This window comes from Pyxicephalus adspersus, chromosome Z (assembly GCF_032062135.1).
Source record: "Pyxicephalus adspersus chromosome Z, UCB_Pads_2.0, whole genome shotgun sequence".
Lineage (NCBI taxonomy): Eukaryota > Metazoa > Chordata > Amphibia > Anura > Pyxicephalidae > Pyxicephalus > Pyxicephalus adspersus.
The window spans coordinates 27,231,928-27,255,814 of record NC_092871.1 but is presented as its reverse complement, the minus strand read 5'-3'; the positions used below and the strand labels follow the sequence as shown (position 1 = coordinate 27,255,814).

The 23,887-nt window shown below is 37.3% G+C and overlaps 1 protein-coding gene and 1 long non-coding RNA gene across 3 annotated transcripts in view; one reads left to right on the top strand and one right to left on the bottom strand.

Moving 5' to 3' along the window:
* The window catches only part of LOC140344527 (uncharacterized), a 70,395-nt gene that overhangs the window by 24,572 nt on the left and 21,936 nt on the right, over nucleotides 1-23,887 (top strand). Inside the window, exons 3-4 of one of the 2 annotated variants that reach the window (XR_011923582.1) lie at nucleotides 13,492-13,598; nucleotides 13,822-14,053. This is a non-coding gene — a long non-coding RNA (uncharacterized lncRNA). The remainder of the gene's footprint in view (nucleotides 1-13,491; nucleotides 13,599-13,821; nucleotides 14,054-23,887) is intronic. The other variant, XR_011923581.1, reaches the window with a different exon arrangement.
* Nucleotides 1,844-23,887, bottom strand: part of ADGRG4 (adhesion G protein-coupled receptor G4) — a 56,410-nt gene continuing 34,366 nt past the window's right edge. Inside the window, exons 7-19 of the mRNA XM_072431713.1 lie at nucleotides 22,719-22,926; nucleotides 21,323-21,488; nucleotides 20,267-20,398; nucleotides 20,020-20,142; nucleotides 18,436-18,481; nucleotides 16,874-16,977; nucleotides 15,367-15,488; nucleotides 13,778-14,046; nucleotides 12,140-12,242; nucleotides 10,026-10,306; nucleotides 8,695-8,796; nucleotides 4,500-4,664; nucleotides 1,844-3,132 (exon numbers count right to left, since the gene is read on the bottom strand). Coding sequence (XP_072287814.1) covers nucleotides 3,023-3,132; nucleotides 4,500-4,664; nucleotides 8,695-8,796; nucleotides 10,026-10,306; nucleotides 12,140-12,242; nucleotides 13,778-14,046; nucleotides 15,367-15,488; nucleotides 16,874-16,977; nucleotides 18,436-18,481; nucleotides 20,020-20,142; nucleotides 20,267-20,398; nucleotides 21,323-21,488; nucleotides 22,719-22,926 — 1,931 coding nt within the window. The 3' untranslated portion in view covers nucleotides 1,844-3,022. The remainder of the gene's footprint in view (nucleotides 3,133-4,499; nucleotides 4,665-8,694; nucleotides 8,797-10,025; nucleotides 10,307-12,139; nucleotides 12,243-13,777; nucleotides 14,047-15,366; nucleotides 15,489-16,873; nucleotides 16,978-18,435; nucleotides 18,482-20,019; nucleotides 20,143-20,266; nucleotides 20,399-21,322; nucleotides 21,489-22,718; nucleotides 22,927-23,887) is intronic.

The window sequence follows — 23,887 nt, the reverse complement described above, 5'->3', positions numbered from 1 at the left end:
AACTTTTCCTGCAATATACTGTCCCATCCCTGAATCATTACTATGAGAACTGGCAAGTAGAACTTAAAAGAGAGGTTGCTGGAGGTGTCATGAAGGGCTCACTTGGAAAAAAATGGTTCTTTTGACTCAATAAAAATATATGGCTCCTATATCTCTTTAAAAAGCAGCGTGATGTTGCTGTGAAACGCGCAAATTTTATCAGCTTCTGGGAGATATTAAAGACTATATATCATTGTGATTAGAACAGAATTTATTGATACATCCAGAAGCATTGGAATCTCCGGAATAAACATCCCATGAGATTGTTGCTGATTAATTTATTATTACTGTGCTGCACAACTGTTTTTGTAATTGTTTTTATTGATGTAAATAAAATAGTACATTTGTATTATTATTACAGTGATTTAAAGTTTTGGATTGTTCGAAAAGTCCCTATGGTTTCAGGGGGAAACTAGGTTTAAAAAGAATTGTATACATCAGTGGAGGAATAGGACAATATAATTGCTGCTCTAAGAAATACTAGGGTGTAGTCTATATGGTCCCACCAGGAAATGTTAGGAAACGTCAGATTCCCTGTTTTATAGTTAGAGCCCTCTATGTTGGTAGCAAAACTTGACCACTATGGTTACTGACACTAATCCCACACTCCACAAAAAAAAGTTACACTGCAAATGTGGCTGCTCTCCTTTCTATTATAAGGATTCCTTAACACTACTGCATGTGTTTTCATGTGCACCTTTGTTGACTGGTCAAGGAACGCAACATTAGGTTTGGCCTTTCATCTTCATTTTATTACATGTGTTGTGACATGCATGTATTTGTCGTCATTGTTGGTCCTGTATGTTTTTGGTTGAATACATAGCACACTGTTGTAATTCCCATTACCATGCATTATAATGTGCTTTACCACATACAGCATGTCCACCATGCCAGCATGCATGTAGACTTTAGTAACTCAAGTAAATAGATCTCACCATCATCCAAAAATTATAATAGGCTGTAAAATAAAAGGTTGAATCTTTAAATCTTTAAATTCTTAAAAAAGAGCAGTGAATAGATCAACAAAATGTAGCCAATAAAGGTCAACCATGTTTCTGTTTAATGTGTAAATTAATATAGTCCAACATTAGCTTTGGAAAACAATTAAATGAGTTGGCCCCATAATTTTAAAAAAAGCAGTTTGCTGCAATACCTAACTTCTCTCCAGCTCTGTCTTACCAAACCCGTGTCCAATAGCTGCCATCCCACTCCTACCTGTAGTACCTGTGGGGATGAAGTACCTATATCAAATTTTACCCTTATTTAATTGGTTACCACCCGAGATACAACACTTTGCGTAAAGTCATACACTGTGCTTCGTGAAGATGTATGCATTTATGGGACAATCTGTAAATAATGTGAATTAAATATACCTCACATTTATTATAAAAGCAAAAACCCTCACATAATTATTGACTTTTAAATTCTCTGTGGGTTGACAATGACAGTTGGGATGTCGCAATGTTTTCCACTAGTTTCAGCTCCCCCCAGATCAGATGTCCCCAGGAAGATCTGGCAGTGTGACAGTAGCTTCGGTGTAGTAACAAGCAAATGTTACTGATGGGTAATTGGATACGTTGTCATGGCAGCAGAACTTGAGAATGCTTCTTTTTTGAAATCTATTAAAGGTTTATTTGTAGCTTTGAATATATTTTGCCGGATGAGAGAGAATTTGGCATCTTCTCCTTAACTTGTAACTTGTGCCAAACTCTTTACTGCTAGTGGAATGTGAAAGTCATTAAAAGTGCTAATACTAAATACCCCCAGGATCCTACATAGTACTAAAAAAGGTTCACATCATAAATACCAGAGGAATTATTTATTATTTATATAGAATATTATATATTATTTATATAAATTTCCTGTAATTTACAAGACTCTAAAAATTGCTTTATTAAAATGATATCGGACCTCTTCAGATTGCAGTCTTTGACACAAGTGTAATGTGAAGTCCTGACACCAAAATACCGCACGGCCAAACACTAGTACATATAGATTAATGTGAAACAGTGCCATTTTGTACTCATAATCAACAAATAAATGCAATTTTCAGGTTATTATCTTTGTTAACAATTTCCTATGCGGCAATTTTTAAAGAATTGTGTACATGGGTGTTTAAGGTGTACTTGAGATGCATTTACCATGTGTATTTCTTTGCATTTTTCTTCCATTCACTTTAACCAATAAGAAGGAATATACAATACTTAAGCTGATATGAAGTATGTGTACAGTAGCTCTTAGTTCAGTTCCTAAATAATTGTTTGGTATGCATTTCAAACATAAAACTTAAGCCTTTTTTTTTCTTTTTGGACTAAAACGAGGAATTAAATTGGGTAAAAAGTGAGACAGATATAGCAATAACAAACATACCAGAGCTACTTATATACCTGTACATAACTTATTGACTGATGTTGAACACATCTGTCCAACCAAGAATTTAAGACAATCCTTTCAGACATTACTTTGGTATTTATATTGCAAGGTGCTGTGGATAACCATGATCCATAAATATTTTTACCACCATGCCCCTCCTCTTAAAATATAGGTGCCATCTGCAAAGGAAAGAGAAGATCACTAAAAATGCTAATGGGTGGATCAGGAAATAGAAAAGTATTGTTGTATTCCTATTTCTCCTTGGGCATTAGAAAAATATTCTTGTGGACCAATAATGACAGCAGTATACAGTCAAGTTGGCACATACAGAGTGATCACCATACATCTTTTGGGGGGGATTTAATTTTCACTTCTGTGCTTAATCTAAACAATGTTCTCTGTCTCTGATTTGTAGCATTACCTCTAAATGTTATATTATCTTCACCAGGTACACAATTATCCCTATCCTTCTGACTTGAATACCTTATTACCTTCAGAATACCTTATTTTAGGCAAGAACGTACTGGGTGTACTTTTTAAACCAGATATTACTTACTGTGTTTTAGCAAAGAAAACATTAGTATTTTTAAACAAATTATTTCAGTTCTGTTCACTGTGTGCTAAAATCCAAGAATGACAATGTTCTCCTGGAGTCGGGATAGGTTGGTACTCGATTTAAAGGCGCTGCATGAGCTGATGAGTTGATGAATATTGCTCCACCTACACAAAAGCAAACAATATTTTAAGTTACAGTTTTGACTCATCCTATATAGGAATTAAAAATTACACTTAGATTTCTTTGGTAAGGTAATTGTACAAATAATAACAGAGTAACAGTGCCTACGCATCCTTCACCAGGGGTGTTGAGAGCCAGTATGGGCCCAAAAACTTTTCTGCCTCCCTCAATCCACAAGATGTAAACCATACAGTATGTATGTAAGGCAGCTGGGAGGCCCATTTATATTGTTCTACTACAACATGTCACCATTTATTTCACCAATTTACACACTAGATTTTGCAGAATTATCCTGAATGTTGTAGGAACATAATTAACTAAATCCCAGAACTACATTACGCAAAATAAATCAAACTGTATATTTCACATGAAAAATTACCAGAATTTAACAACAATTCTGTCTCTGATGATTCCCATTCATCTAGGCCATAGTAGTGCTAGCTAAAGACTTGGAATGTTCAAGAGGTTTTGTAAATTGTCCTAGCCACTTCTTCGCATTCAATGACTAGAAAATACTTCAGTATTTCTATCCTTACAGGTACGATAAACACTTTAATCCAGTCACTATGATATGAGACAAGGCAGATCCTGATTTTCCAAGAACAAGATAGGAACAATTCTGTTCTAGTTGCATAAACCGGTCCCTGGTGTAAGAAAGTCCTCAAAGGTGTAATCCATAAGGTTCACATGGCGGAAGGTGTGCATTGTTGTAGAGCAGTGTTTCTTGACCTTATTTTTTAACACAGGGAACCCCTTAAAAAATACCTTATAGGTCTTCAGGGAAACCCTACTATAATTACTATATCCATAACTCACAGTACATTAGTATGGGGGTCAGTAGGAAGAATCACTCCTACATTGCTGGCCAGTGGAAGAATCTCATCCACACAGATAGCCAAAAAGATAATTGGTTTCAGTTAAACTAACTTGAGAGTCACAAACTGCTCATTGCTCAAGAAACCCCTACCAACTTCTGGAGGAACCCCGGTTAAGAAAAAACTGTTGTAGATGGTAGAGATGTTAAAACAGGCATCTATCCTACCGATGTGGATATAAATGCAGGAGGTTTTTTCTAATACTTATCAAGATAAAAAAGTGGCTTTAGTTTAACATCACAAGCCCAGTTGAATGTGACTAATTATTGCTAGTTAGCCAATTTGATTTTACAATACAACCTGACTGTGCAAATTTAAGATAAAATACTTCATCATTCAAATGCTTCACATGGAATTGTTCAGCCATAGTTGCTAGCAAAATAATAAAGGAGAGGGTGAAATCCGAATATACCATATGTTTCATTGATCAATAAACATGATCAGGCTCAGAATAACAAATCATTCTGTCCACTCACCATTCCCATAGGTCCACCCAGAATAGCCTTCTTTAGAGAAGCCTGACAGACTGGACGAATTAGTGGAGGCTGTGTTGTTTGATCTTGTTGACTGATAGGAATCAGAGGGTGACTGGTGTATGCGGCCATTATATTTTGTGTCTGCATTGCTCAATCTGCTCCAGTCTGGAAAAAGAAAATATCATGGTTTAGTGTTTCTGATGTACAAATGATTTTATAACAATTGTAATGTACCATGTACTCAGTGGCTTATTTTCTCCCACATTCCAAAAACATGTAATCAGGTTATTTGGCCTCCCCCAACTGGCCTTAGGCTGTATTAAAGACATATGACTGAGGTAGGGACATTAGATTGTGAGCCGCATTGAGGGACAGTTAGTGACATGACTATAGACTTTGTGAAGCGCTGCGTCGGCGCTTTATAAATACTGGCTAATATTATTAATTAAATACATTTCTGAGTTTCAATTGCCAATTCAGAGCTAATTAGTATTAGAAGGCATGTTTTCAGCCTATCCTTCAGGTAAATCCTGGAAATTGGATACTCCCCAAAAAGAAAAGGCACACACACTTCACTAACATAACAGCTGTTTATCATTGCTACAGGAAACCACACACAAGTAACTCATGGGAACATATTATGAATGTAATTTTCCAGGAACAGGCTTAAATAATCAGGAGATATGAAGACCACTGAGTATAGGCACTTGCAGTTACTGACAAGTGTGGCAGAGCAAAGGCATCGGTTATCTCAGATTGTTGGGAGAAATATTTGACCAGTAGTCAAAAAAACATCATAAACTAAGATAGTTGTAGCACCTGATTCTCACCTCATATGTGGGTACTAAACTGTACAAGTATGTTTATGAATGTTTAAAATGTATTTTTGCTTGCCTACTCCACTCCAGTATTACCAAATCTCTACCAAACTGAGGGCAGCACGGTGTGGCTCAGAGGATAGCACGGGCAGGACACTATCTGCATGGAGTTTGCAGGTTCTCTCCAGTTTTGCGTGGGTTTTCTCCCACATTTCAAAGACATGCAGTTAGGTTAAATGGCTTTCCCCAAAAAGTGACCTTAGACTGTATTTAAGAGATTTGACTATGGTTGAGAAACAGTATTAGATTGTGAGCCTCTTTGTGGGAGAGTTAGTAACATGACTATGGACTTTGTTCAGCGCTGCGTAATATGTTGGCGCTATAATAATACGGTGTATTATTAATAATAACTACTACACCTCTCTTCTCAATCCCAATTTCCCTTTAATATTCCTGAATATTTCCCTTACAATATAAAATATAATGTCTACATAGGTGTTATCACTGCGCATGTATGTGTATATGTATAGAAATATATACACATTGTGTACATATATATAAACACATACACACACACAAATAAACAAAAAAAATCAGGTTTTAGGTTTATATGTAAGTAGTTGGTTTATATTTCATTGCATATTCTGCTGTTAAACAAGAGCTGCTGTGTGGGCTCACATTTAACAAAAAAAGGAAAATCGGAAGAATTTTCTAAAAATAATGACTCCTGTTATTTGAAAAATACATGGCATTTTAATTTCACAATAACATAACTGCAGAGCCAAAGTGATGAAGTATCTCTTAGAATAAAAGTATTAATCATCTTTATAAAACTTAATACCCCATCATATCACATTGTTTTTTCCAGCATTAATCATTACTAAGGTGCTAATAAAATATATAAAGCATTTTCTTTTCTGATCCAAAAGAGGAAGAAGCCAACTGCCCCCTCCTTCCAAATGACGCCACAGACTGGTGAGAATATCTGATAATCCAGAAGTGCTCTGGAATGAGAAGGATCTTATTATTACAACTGCCACATTTGTTTCAGTCATGTTTTGAGTCATGGAAGAGATAACTAGGATTTTTACTTCTTTATGTTTTCCATATTGGTAGAAATGTTTATCGTGTGATTTTTGTTTGATCCAAAATTGTAAGGAAGTACTTCACCTAGGTATTCTATGGCAATAAGGAGAAAAGCAATCAATGGTTCTAAGTCTTTTTATTTGTACATTAGCAGATTTGTGAACTATTACTTTTTCCCCACATGGAAATGTTTACATTTTATGTAATACTCTATGGCAGCCTTTTTGGACTTTTTTAACTCGGGGGAACCCTTGCAATAACTTACAAGTCTTCAGGGAACCCCTGCTATAATTACTATATCCACACCTTACAGTACATTAGTGTGGTGATCTGGAATGGAAAGCCATGCAGTTGGGCATTCTTGGACCTGCCTGCTCACAATTTCTTACTTTTGACGTTTAGCAATACTTTAAGTACCCCCAAGAGGTCATATTTACCTTATGTGAGTCAGGTTGAGTACTCTGTATCTATACTGCATGTATGTCACCTGTTTCACCTACTAGGGCTACTGAAAGACTGGAGTTGAGAAGCACTGGAGCGGTGCGTGTACAGTACCTTCCATTCATTCTTTTTTATAGAAAGAAAGCAAACTCCTAGCAGAGTAGGGTAATTTTTCAAATTCTTCCAGTAACTAGTTTTAGGTGTCTCTTTCAGCATCTCCATCCTCAGCCCCAGGGTGCCTTGTGCAGTTATCATGTCAAATCTTGTTAGCATATTATATTAAATCTAGTCAGTATCCTCCTAATCTAGAGATAAGAGAAGTCAGGCAGGGGTGTAGTGGGGCGGGTACGGGTGGGAATGCCGCACCCAATTTATTTCAGGAATGGGCCCACTCTTATTTTGGAAACAATTCTTTGGTGGTCCGTGGCTCTGACCGGTCCACCCCCCCCCTCCCCCCGTGGGGTCAGGAGAAGAGGGGGCAAACCGGCCAGAGCCACAGACCATGTCTCCAATATGGAATTGCAGGCTCAGGGCAGTGAGCGGATTGTCTCTTCGAACACAACCCGGCCACCGGGCGGGTTCTGGTATTATGACTTCACTCAGGGGGGAAGTTTCTTCCCCTTTGAGTGACATATAGGCAGGGGTATAGTGGGGGCAGGCATGTTTACATAACAATGATGCGCATGCGCGCTCGACATGGATAGTACCATGCCCCCTCTTCTCTTTTTATGACTACATCCCTGGAGTCAGGTGATTGACCTCTATATGACTATACAGTATACCAGAGTTGGTAAATATTATTGTTTGTTCTACATATTCTGTTTTTTCTGTGTAACAGTGTTATTATAAAGATGATATTTATGTAGCTTTCCACAACATAAAGAATAGCTTATATTTTCATGTTATCTTTCCTTTACTGCCTCTGATGTTAACACAAAGCTGCATTAAACCAGTGATAAGGGAATGCATCTTGTGGATATCACATGACCAGCACATCAAAAAGTTTACTCTTTTACCAGTTGTGGGGGTTCAGCTCAATAGCGGTAGGCACAGCAGTCAGAGACAGTGACACGGGCACAGTTCACACAGGGAATTGCCTGTTTTCATCAACAAGCAAAAAATAACGCCTTTACATAAAGGCACAAACACAAAATAAATTTCTGCCCAGTTGAGCACTAATTAAACACAAGATCACCCTTTCTATACGCGGGGCTAACTACTACCAACCACACGACACAACTCAAAAAAAACTTACAGTGTCCTTTTTGCCATTTTAGTAGACTTCAGCCGCAATGGTGAAAGACAGTCTGTTCAACCAGTCCCTCCACACATGCTCATAGTGCAGACCTTTATAGCCCAGAAATGAGCTGATCTCCATCACCTGGCTGAGAGCTATATAGGAAACCTGTTTTGGACAGGAAGGGAATGAGGAACCCCAATACTAGCCTGCTCATCATTCCATAAAAATCCAGACTCGACAACACCATTTACCAAAGTCCTCAGCAAAACAGTCCTCAGCAAACAATGTTTTGCTAAGGCAACACATCTTTCCTGGATTCCTGATATGTCACCCAGCAATTCCTAGTTGAGATATCCACTTCCTGTAGCCTAGTACATTGTATATCAAAGAAACCTAGGCGAAATATAACGATTTTCTACTACTTTTACAGTCACTGTCTCACACAGTCAAGAAGCAATCAACAACATGTAGCATCAAGCTCTAGAAAGCATGATACACGTGATTGTTTTCTATAACTGCATTGGTTTTACAAAGCTGATAGAGGTGTATTGTAACATAATTAAACAGAATAAGATGCTACCTGAATAACAATAACAGAATAAGATGCTACCTGAATAATTGTCAAGTCGGCACTTTCCGCAGCACAGGTACATCCGCCAGTGCTTTCTTACATTCTCCTTAATCAGACAGTGAAACACAAAAATAAAAAATCCTAAAAAAAAACAAAAAAAAAATATAACCATATATATATGTATATACAGCTTGTATTAAAATGAAACTTCTTGTGTTCAACCTACATAACAAATAGTTCTGCAAAAATAGATGTATTTTAATTACCAAATGCAAGGAGCAGCTTTAGTAGCTCATATCTGATTCAAATAATTCCCTCAGCAAAGGAAGTGATTTTTTTATTACTGCAATCCTAACCTCATTTGTATAAAATGGATAAGTAAGTAAATGTGTTCCCTGAAGCAACCACTAGCCATGTTTCCACTACTGATTAGAAAAAGAAAAATATCAGATGAAAAAGAAAATAATTTTTTGTATATAGGGTATTCCATTCATTAACTATAAATAATTTACATACTTGCAGGAAAACACAAATTGAAGAGTGCCTACTAATAAAACTGACTTTATGCATGATATAATAGGGTCAGTATTACGAATACAATAGAATTTAAGCTCAATCTAGTTCACGTCTCTGGCTCTCAAGAAAATTGTTAGTATTTCATATAATTAAGAATTGTAAATCATTTATTTTTTAATATCTGGTAGGAGGATAAGCAAGGAAAAAAATGGTAAGCAGAGCCAGCATGTAATGATGAACAAATATGGCTGTCATAATGTACACATAACTATATATTATAAATAGAAATAAGTTTTTTTTTACATTATCACACATTTAGGATTATTACCATTATGCTGTTCCCTTCCACAAAAAATACAGACAGACTAGTTTTCTTTTAATTTAAGTCTATATTTGTACCCATTCTTACTTCATAATTATCTTGATTTTTAGCATAGCTAACACAAAGCAAAACACATCAAGCCTCTCGTGAATAATAACATTTTAAAAGTCCAGGTGATCATATACAACTTATTTTAAATTCCTCCTTATGTACTTGTGTGAGATATAGCATCCCCCTAAACACTAGGAAGAGAATGTCGCCTACATTTTATGAACAGGTTGTACAGGTAGAGGTGTGGACTAGTAGTGTATTACATAGCAAAGAGTGCCTACAGATATCCCCTAGCCAATATATATTGGCCCTTAATAGTCTGATGCACTAAAGGGTTAACTTTACACTTATATAAAATTTATATATATATATAAATGTTTAAAAATACATATATATATATATATATATATATAGTATATTATGTAACCCTATAAAATGGATGCAAATAGCACTCATTGTACTGTGGAAACTTGGTACTTACCCTGTAAGGTATTAAAAATAGTAAAAAGATACATGAAGGCAACTTGAACAGAATCCCATGCAAAGAAGGCAAAGCCCCAGGTTAATCCAAGCAAGAAAGCGAGGCTGAGAGTGCTTTTAATGTCATGGAGGAAAAGGGACTTCCAATCCCTGATCTTTGTAGCCTTCAGTGACTTAATTTGAAGAAGCACAACAATAAACATGCTTATATTGATCAGGAATGTAATACAGAAATAAGCCACGACTGTCACATAAAAAACTTTATTGCTCATGATCCAGCAGCTGCAAAAAAAGACAGAATAAGTAATATGTAATGTGTCAAATTTTTTTATTTCCACCTGTGTGAATTTTCTTCCTAGAACAGCACATAAAGCAAGAATTTCCTGTGGACCTTCTGGAGAGAACAGAAGATAGGAGCATTCTCATAAGCACTGAAATCACTATACATACACATTACTTAGCCAAAAAGAGTTAGGGTTAACCTAAATCTGTGAACTGAATATTCCATGAAGATTTCTTGCAGTTAAGTAATAATTAATGCATGTAAAACAAATACATTTTCACACACTGCTAGTGGTACCTAAAGCGGAAGTTAACCCAAAACAAAAAAATCACACTTACCTTCAATCCCGCAGATCAGTCTATCCGTCAGGAGGTTTTTTCTATCGGGTCCTGCGTCATCCCGGTATCTGTCTTTGTCCCAGTGAGGGAGTGCGGGGAAGTCCTCTCTTCTTCTGCTTTCTTTTTCTTTCATCACCCCCATCTAGCACTGCGCAGGCGTGAGATCAGGTGACATAGATTGGGAAAAACTTGCCAATCTCACTGCGCATGCATGTGAGATCAGCAACTTTTTTTCTATTGATGAAATGGCCAAGAGCAGCCAAGAGCCTTCCGGGATGTGTGATGAATGTATCGCGGAAAGCTCTGCGCTCCTATTAATTTTTGATTCTTGTTAAAAAAAAGTTCTGAGTTAAGGTAAGCTTTAAATTTAGCATAATATCAGCACCTGTAATCACCTGCATGATGAAGATGGAGGGGATATTTGCTCTATTATTGTGCACAATGCCCTCATATTCCTTTAGGTGGTTATTGTAGAAAGAGACAGGCGATGTCCCTTCTCCAATAACTGCTCTTACCTGCCTGATCGCTGCCCAACTATCAAATTTTGCTGAGCTACACATGGGAAACCCGGCATGTGGAAGGGAAGGGCTCCTCTGCGGGAGTTAGGTCATACCGGCATGGCCAATCAAAGTGGCTAAAGGTCATTTTCAAGATGTAAAGAAAGAATATGGGGGCACTGTGGGATTTATTAGGGATACGTGAGTAATCCCAGGTTTAGTTCCGCTTTAAACATGCTGGAGTAGATAGTAGAAAGTCTCATCCGTGTTCTTGCACCTCATTGTACTGTCACTGATAAGGTGATGTAACCCCACCATTCTCAGCCAGGGTTCCTCATAATATGGCTGATTGACTACCCATTTAATGATGTCTGCATAGCTCTGGGACCAACACCACTTGGTAGAGCCAGCTTCAGAACTTTATTTGTGTTTTTAGTTGTTTATTTAGATGCTATTCTAGCCACTACTTCAAGGAGGACATTCTTTTCATTGGCCACCAATACAAATAGCTTTTTGCCACTGACCACCCAATAATACGGTTTTAGCAGAGGTTTCCTGAGTCCTGAAAAATGTATGGGTTCTTCAGCAGTTTAAAGGTCGAATAAGGTTATTCTAGGCTCAGAGGAAGTGGGTTCAAGTGACATGAGCTAAGCTTCAAGAGGGAGACTGTCACTGGAGCTTGAAGCAATATGTCTTGCAATTCTGTAGTTAGCTCCATATGTTAAAAAAAGACAATTGCACAATGCATGGGCTACTAAATGCTACCACAATAACTTTTTATTAATAATCTTAATAATGAATTTAAGCCTAGAAACATGGTTGGTGTGAGAAATATTGTTAGGCAGTAGTTGTGGGGGAAAGGTTGGCTCCAGAGGGTAGATATGGCAGGGCTTCATGGGACCTTGCAAAGCAGCACAGCCACCCAAAAATTGGAGAAAAATTAAGGGAGGATTTTGAAATACAGACATAAGCATTGGTAGTAAAATAAGTTACTCACAAAGATTCATCAGTAGGACTCTTGTATCGTTCAAGGGTGTATACATCTCCATAAAAATCAACATTTATACTCAGTACGATTGCAACTATAACCGTTGGTATTCCTATCAGAAAAAAACAGTTCATTGAGTTAAAATGAGCAGATTTATTTTTAAATGAATTTGAAATCCTAAAATGGTAATTATGACCCATAAACAGTGAAAGTAGAATAGTAGAAAAATGTTCTACTTTAGAGCCTTAATAATACAAAAAAAAAGAGCACATCTTCCCTGGATAGTGGGCTTGGTGATTTGGTGGCTTGGTTGTGCACACTGTGGATGACATTTCTGCAGGTAACAATTAATTAATAAGGGAAAATAAGGAGTAGCCTAGATTTAGACTCACAGAAAACATGCATATAGTTTACTGCACGCTCAACTGAGCTCTCAACGGCACCTGTTCAACTGTATCAGAGTGGTTGGGAACCATTTTGGGTATGTGTTTGTAAGCAGTTGTGGTTTCAGTGGTTTGCAGCATTCTGGCTGCCCTTTAGTGTTGCAGTTGTAGCTATAGGACTGGAGAAAGCCCATAATCCCTTTTAGTGCAGTGAACACCATTACTGTACTAAAAAGTGTTCGTCAAATACTGTTTACGGTTGACTCTAAAAACTGTTCCCCAGTGCATCTATGGGCATCTGGAAGCAGCTAACCATGCGGTTTTAGACCACATGCCTGAAGGAGGCCTTAATTCCTCCTGATCAAGTATGCAAGTTAATGGCTAATATTTAGAAAATATTAGGTTTACTCATGATTCAAGATTGGAGAAATAATTTGCACGGCCTGATGTTTAGCCAGTAATACAAAGAGGCTGTTGTTAAATTACTTATTTAAAGTCAATGTCAGAGCAAAATAAAAAAATAATAATATTACAAATTAAAAATATACAGTATATCTCTGTAATATGTATACCTACAATAACACATTTGTTCATGTTTTATCCCTTTAAACACTCTGCAATTAAAGAAAAAAAATGTGGCTCTGCCAGAAATGAACATAGCTACTTGGCATCTGCCCACATGTTACTTTGAGGCTTTCTGCATGTTTTAACCCTAGGTGGCTTCAAACACTTACCAAACAACAACTGGGCTAAAGGCACAGCTCCCTAGAGAAGCGAGGGTTGGGTAAGCACTGGCAGCTAAGTTCAGTGAGTGAGAAGGCACATGGATGGCCCCACAGTAACTGCATTCCTTCAGTATCAGCAGACATTAAGTCCTATTGTGTGCTGACAACACACAGCATTTTTGGGAAGGTTGTCATCCCAGGCCAAGTTTTCTTATGCCAAACTACTCAGACACCCCTTTTCTTTCATTTTCAGAACCAAAAGACTAATCATCATGTAGTCCTAAGGAAGCTTAATTACTGTCATTGGGATAATGCTGGATGTGTGGACTAGAAACAGGCTGGCTCTGACTTCATCAACAGGTATTTGTTGCATATACTATTGTAGTACTATTGTGGGGTGCAGTGGCAGACACAGCCAATACTGGGTCCCTGTGCGGAACTAACTTGGGGGCCCCCATCCCGACACTGTGGTTTACTGCCCATTGCAATGACAAGCTACACAAAGGAAAGCTACATAAATAATTGTATTGTGAACTTACCCCAGCCAGCAATGCATAATTTTAATATGTATTTATGAATATAGGAATTGAAAACCTTGACGAATGCAAAATACATATGTACGGCTTCTAGTCCCATCCACGTAAAGGAGGTCAGAAGAAAATAATGTAGAACAACACCGACAGAGACACAAAGACCATGGATTTTGAATGATGATAACCAATTGTTGATCAAAAAAATCAGATTCAGCATCAGCAGAGAAAATGTCAGATTCATTAGTATTTTGGTGGGGTAATCTCTTCTTAGCTGCCTGAAAGGTAAATTTAGTTTTATGAGACATCTTTGAACACATTGTGGCCTTAATAATGTGCAATACAGAACAGAAAGCAATTATAAATCTTCTTCCAGTGATCTGGATGTTGCAAAGCTTAACTTTGACATAGTATGCATGCATTAGGGCAACCTCTTTGAACACAAGGCATCCCAATATACAAAGCACAAGACGCTTTTTTTCTAACACATTTAAGTACTGTGCATTACCATAAGATTGCATGTTTTGCCTAGGTGTGTTACCTTATTACAATAGGGGAATGATTTTTGTGCATTACCTTGCGTGTTACCATATTGCAAACAACTAATTTGACCCTATACATTACTGCACTTTGCCTATCAACAATTTTTGCACTACCTATATATACTTTCTTATAAAGAAAGTCTAAAAATATCAAATACATTATAGACAGTATAATAGTGTTTTATAAAACAAAAATAAATCTGCACATTTTTAAACCACCACTACATGCTTTATAGATATGCACTTTGGTTTGGGAACTTGAAACTGCAACAGTCTAATAGAACTCTCTGAGCCTGATTTATTAAAGCTCTCTAAGGCTGGAGAAGATACATTTCACCAGTAAAGCTGGGGGATCCAACAAACCTGGAATGGATTTCTTCAAAGTCATTTGCTATTTGTTAGCAAAAGTTTTCAATACTGGACTAGATCCATTTCAGGGTTGTTGGATCACCCAGCTTCACTGATAAAAGTGTATCTTGTCCAGGCTTGGAGAGATTTAATAAATCAAACCTAATGAGGGTAAAAAAGTGCAGCACTTAGCATGGCACCTTTTCTTGGATGTAAAAGTACATTTTCTTGATGATGTTTACTAAATCATGGAAGCATACAGCTGTACATTTCTGCATTCAGCTTGTCCCTATGGAGCATTTGAGGTACCATAACAATAAATGGGGTGCCATGATACCAGTGCATGTGTGGAGCATTGCCACACGTTGCATTTGACAAATTACTAATGTAAATTAACCCTGTTTGATATTCAAGACAGCCAAAATTCTGAAATAAAGAAGAGATTGTCAATCAGAAGGATCACACTTTACACAGGGCACATATCCTCTAAAGAAACCAGACTAGATATTTAAAGTTGTATGATAAAATCTGAAAATGTGAGAAACCCAACTTGTATGAAAAGTTGTACTGAAAAACACCCCTTAAGAGATAGAGACAGGCGAGATACAAAATCACAAGCCATTGCTATTATCAGGGAAACATTAATATGAGAAAATGTTAAAATGTGTAATACTTATATTTAATATATTCTAATGAAACAAGACTCACCTAAACATTCCATAAGTCACAAGAGTGACTCCAAGAAAGAGGGTGGTGATACCACATCCCACATAGGTCAGCAGGCTCATGATGTAACTATCCAATGGGTTTAAACCTGTCCTTGATAAATCCTAAAAAAGTAAAGAGAAATTATAACGCCTATCTCCAATTTTTCACATTGGTATATTTTTTCTAACAAAAGGACCGTATCTCTGAGATAAGTTACTAAGTCCATACTGCAAAGTCTCATTTTGTACCACTAGAGGTCATTTTCAGATCACTAAAATGCATTTGTATCATTTCTCATTGCAACTTCATTTAAAATAATGGAAGTAATCAAATGTCCGTGGTCAGTTTTTATTGTCTAACTGGCATAAGCATATAAAATAACACTGAAATATAGAATTTGTTAGCATAATTTTTATCTATCTTTATATAGATTTTGGTTTTATAAATGGGCCCAAATATAGTGCAAAACACTCATGAGGGTAGTGTGGCCTGCTAAATGATTTGTATTTCTTTCTATTCAGTCCTCATATTGACACACCCCTGACACACAGACGAGATAGGCTTGATTTATTAAAGTTCTCCAAGATCGGTAACTTAAGACTATCATGGAAGAACCTGGGCAATGCGGGGTATATATCAACTAAAAATTTTATTTTAAGTGGTCACTGGTGGATAAATCCCAAATGAATGCTTTTAAGTCAGAGGGACTCTAATGTAGATAGTATAGGTAGTCCCCGGGTTAAGGACATCTGACAAACCTAGATACGAACGGGACTTCCCTGCTCGCTCGTGTGCAGGACGGAGGCTTCATGGGGGGGGGGCGGTTTGCCTGACTTGCAAAAGAAATCTTTTGCTAAACACAGCTGGGGTTGTGGGTGATCCTAGGGGGTAAAGCTCTTCTGCAACATCTTGTAACTCTTTTATGACCAAGATGAACCCTGCAGTTGTTTCTTTTTGCATATCAAAGCAAAGCTTGCTCCAGAAGTAAAGGAATGTCTAAGCTCCATAAAGTTTTTTTTACAGTATTACAGGATTTTTTACAGTAACTGACACCAAGCTGCCTAATAATATGTTGAGACAAACATCTGTCCTGATTGGATTTATTAAAATTATGTACCTGTTCCGACTTACATACAAATTCAACTTAAGAACAAACATACAGTCCCTATCTCGTATGTAGCCGCGGTGGTGCGCATTTTTTTTGTTTTTCTGCCCTCTCCCACCTGTCTATACCATAACATATAAATGTAATGATTTCATTCTTATTTACCAGTGGTGAACATGGCATCACTATTAAGGTCTGTAATTGCAAGAAAGAATGGCTTTCTAGTGAGAATATCTCACTTCTGCCTTCTCAAAGTTACTGTATATCAGAACCTTAGATGCCAACATGCCAATAGGTCACCATACATAAACTGTTTGTTCATGGGTTTAAAAATCCATCCATCCAGTGATTAAATCAGCCTGTAAAACATGTTACAAAAACCAAACACTTGTGTTTACTTACAAGAAGAACCCCAAAGTGAGTAAGGTGGGAGCAGGTACACAAAGTATACTCAGCATCTTTATATTCTTCCGAACAGCCAGATTCATTCCATCCACCTGTATTACCTGCATCAGGAAACAAGGACACAATCATCCTATGAGCAGTTCACTGTCTATTATGTATGAACAGCAATACCATAAATCCTGTAACACATGTAGATCAAAGTTTCTCATTGTAATATATACATTTTGCATCTCTTAGAGAGTCATTCCACACTACATTCATATTTCAGGCACAAAACAACAGGTAGTATCAAAGCAACTGGATGAATAATGATCATTCAGGAAAATTGCACAACATGTAGAAAAGCTCATGTAACCTTATATTTCATAATTGTTCTGGGTAACATTTTTATTTTTTCCCACCCATTTTTGCAGATGTATTTACCAAAGCAGCCTGTCTGTGCGCCTGTTAGAAATATATTTCTACCACTTCCTGTCCTGGAAATGAGGGGAAATTGTAACAGGGTGATAGAAAGCAGCCTGTCTGTGTGCCTGTTAGAAATATATTTCTACCACTTCCTGTCCTGGAAATGAGGGGAAATTGTAACAGGGTGATAGAAAGCAATAAAAAACTAAAAAGAGCTCCAACTTTTCTATTTGATACAAAACTGTAGTTAGGCTTTAACTGATCCAATATTAAATAAAAGGTTAATAGGAATTTTTGCAGTTTTTGCTTCCCTATTGTTTTTGATTTGTAGCATATATAGCTTGTTAGTAAGTTATACATAATATAATTATTATTAATATTATTATTAATAATAATATTAATAGTATTAAACAGTGCCAACATATTACACAGCACTGTACATTGCATAGGGACATTTATATTCAATTAAGCATTGGACTTTTCTGTAGAACTCTTTCTGGTAACAGGTACACTGCCCAATTATTATAGGAGACATGTGAAACATTAAAAGTATACTAATAGATTCCATAGGTTATGATTTTTTTAAATAAAACATACTAGTCAAGGCAACCCTTGATGAGAATTGGTTAAAAAATGTTTACTTTAGGTCCATCAGAGGGTACACATTCATTCATCCTCAGCTGCTGCCATTTCCAGCAATGATCTCTATACCCAGCACTGTTTTATACGGGGGAAATAAGTGAGAGCCACCCTGCTGCATCCTCCCCAGCAGAAAATAACAGCGGTTCGTTGTTTAGTGATCAGGGAGAGGGAGCAGTAAAGGTCATGGGGTGACTGCTGTGCAGATGGTGAAAAATATTGGTCACAGGTGATGCACATCTAGCACCAGTACATTTCTTTACTCTAGTTCCGGTGTAGGTGAAACATTTTTACCTGTTACTTTTATTATATTGTGAGCGGTAAATGACAGCAGTAGAAAGGGGAATTCCTTCTCCAGTAATCCCATGGTCAAAGTGTTTGATAATTATCTATTGGATGCTTGCCTGTCAGGAGCATTGCTTTTGGTGACTATCCATATCTGCCCCATAGACCAGAGGGTAGTTGCTGGTCACATGCTGGGACGTCCAGAATATACAAAAAAAAATTTCACTTACCATTTTTAGCAGGGTCCCAAAATACACATTTTACTGGATTCAAGTCCTAAAGAAGCATAAAATTAAGTACTTTAAAGGACTAAAAGTTAGCAGGGTTGGAGCAGAGAGCTTTGCAAGTACAAAAATATAATTTTTCATTCTGTTTTCTTAAGCAGAACTATACATTAGAATTGGAAAAATTGTGAGCAGGCAGGTTTAATGTTGCAGGTGAGCAGTGCATGTGAACTCAGTGTACGATGCCAGATTTCCAAGTATACCCCTAGCTGTCAGGAATTAAATATTCGCATTTGCATGTGCAGGAGTTGCATAATTTCAGCCGGGCCAATCAAGATGACACAAGATCCAAAAGAAGACCGAGTAAGGATGGGAGCACCAACAGTAGAGTGAGGTCGGGTGAACGTAATCAAAAGAATGCCTACTTGCACTTTTTTCTAATTCTAGTTCTGCACTAAAGGCTATAATGTTAACCTGCCCTGAGAAAAAATGAAGCTGGCATTGCTGACCTCTCCAAGATTCTGTGCTAGGAATTCTTGATACCTGGCACAGAATCGTGCAGAGACATTGAGCATCACATGCAGTTCCGATTTTCCTGACCTACATTGTGTTTTTGTGTCCGTAATTGACAAAGAACTAGGAAACACTGCTAACTCCAGCGTACCTAAACTCAGAATTTTCACTTTACATACTAGGGTAGACAACCCTTTTTTTTAAAAGTAAAAATTCTGTTTGTTTGAATTGGTGCAGCACCACCCCCCTTAATTCTTGATTACCTAGGCGATCAAGAATGAATGGGAGCGCAGAGCCTCCTGGGATACCTACGTCACACATCCTGGGAGGCTCTTGGCTGCTTATTCTGAGCATGCCTGGGCATCTCAAGCATGCGCAGAAGCAGCCCTTTCATTAAAAGGGAAAAAGTTTTTTACCCAATATACGTCACCTGATCTCGCGCCTGCCTCGGGTAACGTTGGAAGAAGAACATGGAAGAAGAGGCGAAGATGGCGGCGCCTGGTGCGCGGCCTAAAGACAGATACCTAAACGACATGGGACCCGATGGAAGAAACCTCCTAATGGATGAAATGCTCTGCTAGATTGAAGGTAAGTGTGAGCGGTTTTGTTTTGGGTAGTTTTGGGTATACTTTTTCTTTAGGTAGAGATAAAGCACATATCCATGAGAATTATAGAAATTAGTGCTTGAAGTGTATGTAAACACTTCAACACTTTTTTTTAACTTTGGGATAAATTAGGTAAGCGTTTAACCCTGTATCAACCCACTCGGGAGATTCACTCCTTTTATTTGTCCTGAGGTCACCAAGAAAAAGTGAGGGAAAATTCAACAATTTCAATCATCATCCCAGCAATAAGCAAGGGAAATGAACTGGTCTTTCTCTGGGACAACTTTGTGAGATATTAAAATGTTGTTCACTTCGAAGAGATTTCCTTCTATTGCCTGTTGCATCCTTCGGATGAAGGAAAAGCAAATCCCGGGGTTTTAACCTTTTTCTATGCTAAAAATGAATGGAAACACACATTGACCTCTAATTTGTTGTAACTTTGAAGTTTAGAAATATAAAAAATATAATTTACCTCATTGCTTCGAAAATTTTGTAGCTTGATTTTCACTGGCTGGTCTAATGACTGGATGTTAACTCCTTCTACAGTGGCACTGATGACATAGCTGTTTAATACGTAATGATTTATGGTGGGATCCTACAAAATGATGAATATATTATTAAGATAGATAGATAGATAGATAGATAGATAGATAGATAGATAGATAGATAGACACTTAACATTTTAAGCCCCACTGAACAAAAAAGTTTTGCAAATGTACCTCGAAAAGTGATAAACTTCCTAAAAAGTTGAACTGCACTTTAGAAGCCACAAATCCAGTTTGGTCTCGTATTGCTTCTGGCAGATATATGGAGGCAACAATATTGTCTGTTGGAGGATTTTCCAGTGAGATCTGTAGGAAGAAATGACTTTTAGAGACATCTGTGTATATTGTTGGTTAGATCCAACACTAACCTGGGCACATAATAAAACTTGGAAAAGAAAATATGGCTTGTAGTTATTAGTGCTATGATTGCTGATACTTAGACAGTACATCAACATGTGTCACACAGAAAGACATTGACAGAAATCCTCAGACAGAGTAGACTATGAGCACCACACCAATGGTGGAAAATATGAATATTTCTATTTTATCAAAGAAACCAGATGTCATATTTTGGAGGTTGATTACATTATCATCTTCTTTGCAATGCATTTGGACTAATGAAAATTGAAGCCAAACTAGAAAATGGTTAAAATTGGAGTGTGAGTCTGACCTTTTTGAGTCAAAGATTACTTTAGTCTATTGTTTACTGTATATTGAGCCTTGATGGAGGGTGTCCTGGTAAATCCCAATGTCCCGTAAATCAAGCCAAGTGTGTTGGTTTGTTTCTTTCAAATAGACTATAAAGAAGTGGAAATATTTGGATTCTCGCCCATGATTGTGCTTCTATCATATTTTGTCAACTGTGATATGGAGAGCAGTCCCTTTCTGTAGCTGTCCCTTTCGTTAAGAACAATGGTAAGCAGTGGGGCTGGATGTATTGCACCTCTCCACCAGCTCCATACAGTGCAGTTGGCTGCATCTGGCTATAAAAGTTGGGCTCACGACGCGGCTCATTCTGCATCTAGAATGGTACATAGTCTCCCAGGCCCTGCCATAATCTTCTTTTCCCTGCCATAGAATGAATGTGTTGCTATAGAATTTAAAAACATATTGTAAACAGATTGGCAGGTAGGAGTGTGGTAAGTGGAATCAAATTATAAAGATTGTAAAGATGTTATTTGCACACCATCAGTCTGTGCTTATTGGAGATCAAGAAAACAGCAATCATACCTCTAAGTTGTCTCCTTGCAGATAAGATTTTACAATGAAATAAAAGTCTTCAAATACACTGAAGTTAACTTTCGTTACCAGTACAGCCATTGAATTGGAAGTGACATTTGCACTGTCCCCAGTAAAATTTATTTTAAATCCAATTTCCTCTGTAATGTTCAGAATCCTTGGAAGGAAAACAATGAAGAACTGAAATATGAACAGGTATTTAAATAAAGGAAAGTACCTGTTGGTTAATTAACTTTATAATAAGTCACTGTTTACTGTCAGCTACCCTCTAGTCAAACAAATAAATATACATATTACATACATAAAAGGAAGCTTTTTACTGCCAAATGATTTTTACTGCTATTTATTTATTCCTGGGGTTTATACTGCCCCACCACACAGCACACCCAGGAGAATGCCATTGCTTCCTCTGTTACATATGGGAAATACAATGGGCCTGATTTATTAAAGCTCCTCAAGGCTGGAGAGGATATACTTTCATCAGTGGAGCTGGGTGATCCAGCAAACATGGAATGGATTCATTCAAAATCATTGGCTATTTGCTAGAAAATGTTTTAAATCCTCGACCATAATGATTCCAGGTTTGCTGGATCACCCAGCTTCACTGATGAAAAGGGTATTCTCTCCAGCCTTGGAGAGCTTTAATAAATCAGACCCATTGTATTTTATAAAGAGTTTTTTTTAGCTTCCTCTAGATCAACAATGCATACATGGTTCTATCTGGAATATGCTGGTTTCTAGTATATTCATTTCCCCATTTGTTGAAATAATGTAACTGACCTATTATGTAACTATGATACAATCTGTTCCTCTGCCTGAGACTGGATAGTGAAGAAGCAGCAGTTAACTGATGAGAACATCTCCCTACTCACTTCCTATCAGCTTGTTCCTCATCAGCTTATTGTTTGCATGGGGCATTTGTGATCTCCATTCCTTCTCCTTCGGAGATGGTATACAGGGGATTGCGAGTGAGTGATAACAATCAAGTCTTTGCTCTATATGCATTTAGAAAAGTTCAATTTTGTTAATAATTACTAAATACAGAGCTGAAATGTTTGTATTCCAACTTTGAAGTGTTTATTTATACAGTCCATCTTTGTAAAGGCTGTTGATGGTTTTCACTATTTTTGGCAGCAGAGCGGCTGCCAAGTCAGCTTCCTGTCTATAACAAAACTACAAGTCCCATGATTCCTTGCATTGTGTATCATAAATGCACATGTTTACACTTGTAGTCTCAGCTCCCTAAAGAACAAAGGGTGGCTACAAAAGAAGAGATTCTGAATGAAGCACACAATGTAGACATACGGATCTCACATTTAATCAATGATTAGTTTTAGGTCACTTTTTGTTTCCCTTCACAAAACACATAATAAAACAGTATACTCACTGGTTTGTGAATATTGGCAGATGTTGGTTTGCTTTGACCAAGATATCATTTAAAACATTAAGCTGAATCTTAGCATTTTCTAGATCAATATCTCCCATTGCAATTATTTCAGAGATTTTGCTAAGAATGATTCTTATATCTTTTTCTGGCAAGGATGATGCATTGTTTGTCATGTTTAAGATGCGTTCTGCCAAATATTTGGCATTTTCTACAACAAAAAGAGAGGCATGAACATTAGTTTTTTTTTAAATATATGATTTGTATTAAAGTGAAATAGTTCAAAAAAACTGTTGCAAATACAAAACAATATCTATGGATCTACTAGAAATTGAATTTTATCTGTCAACAAAACCCCAAAAGATTGCAGCTTCCTTCCAAGAGCCTGCCTCTAACCCATGTGTGTGTAACAGAATCTTGGAATATGTAGTACTAGAGATGTGTTGTCAATGGAAACTAACTTCCCAACAGCTGATCCGGCATTGAATTTAACAAGCCTAATAATGAAGATGTCACTATAAGGAATGCAAGCTGTTTTTAGCTTGTTACCTGTCAGCATACATGCATCATAGCCTGTCTGACAAATATTACTGCCCCTCACACTCTCAGTGATGCTATACAATAAAATGAAGGAGGCTGAACTCATTTTTTTATATGTACTTGAATTTCACCTAAAATGTTTAGCCTTTCCTTAACATAGACCCGACGTGAAAAACACAGGATTCGACTTTGCAAATTTGTGTGTAAAAATATGTGTAAAGAATAAGATGAGGCTTTAATGGTAAAGTGACTTACTGAATGTGTGTGATTTGTGTAACTAACTTTTATTTTTTTACAGGTTATCCCACAATGACAGGATGATTCCCATGGCTGCATTCATTTATGAGCACAGCCGTGGGAATCCTCCTGTCAGTGTGGGATCCCCTGGCACTAGGGGTTAAATGAGGACAAGTCTCCCCATTCATCACCTCTAGTGCTCTGTGATTGGCTAAGGAAAGGTAAACCCTGATGACAGCTCAATCATCCTGAAGCTGTAGTATGTGTTCTTGGATAGAGATTCTCTATCCAAGAACACAGGAGTCCCATGGCTTCGCTCATGAATGAATGCAGCCGTGGGACTCCTGTGTTCTTGGATAGAGAATCTCTATCCAAGAACACATACTACAGTTCCG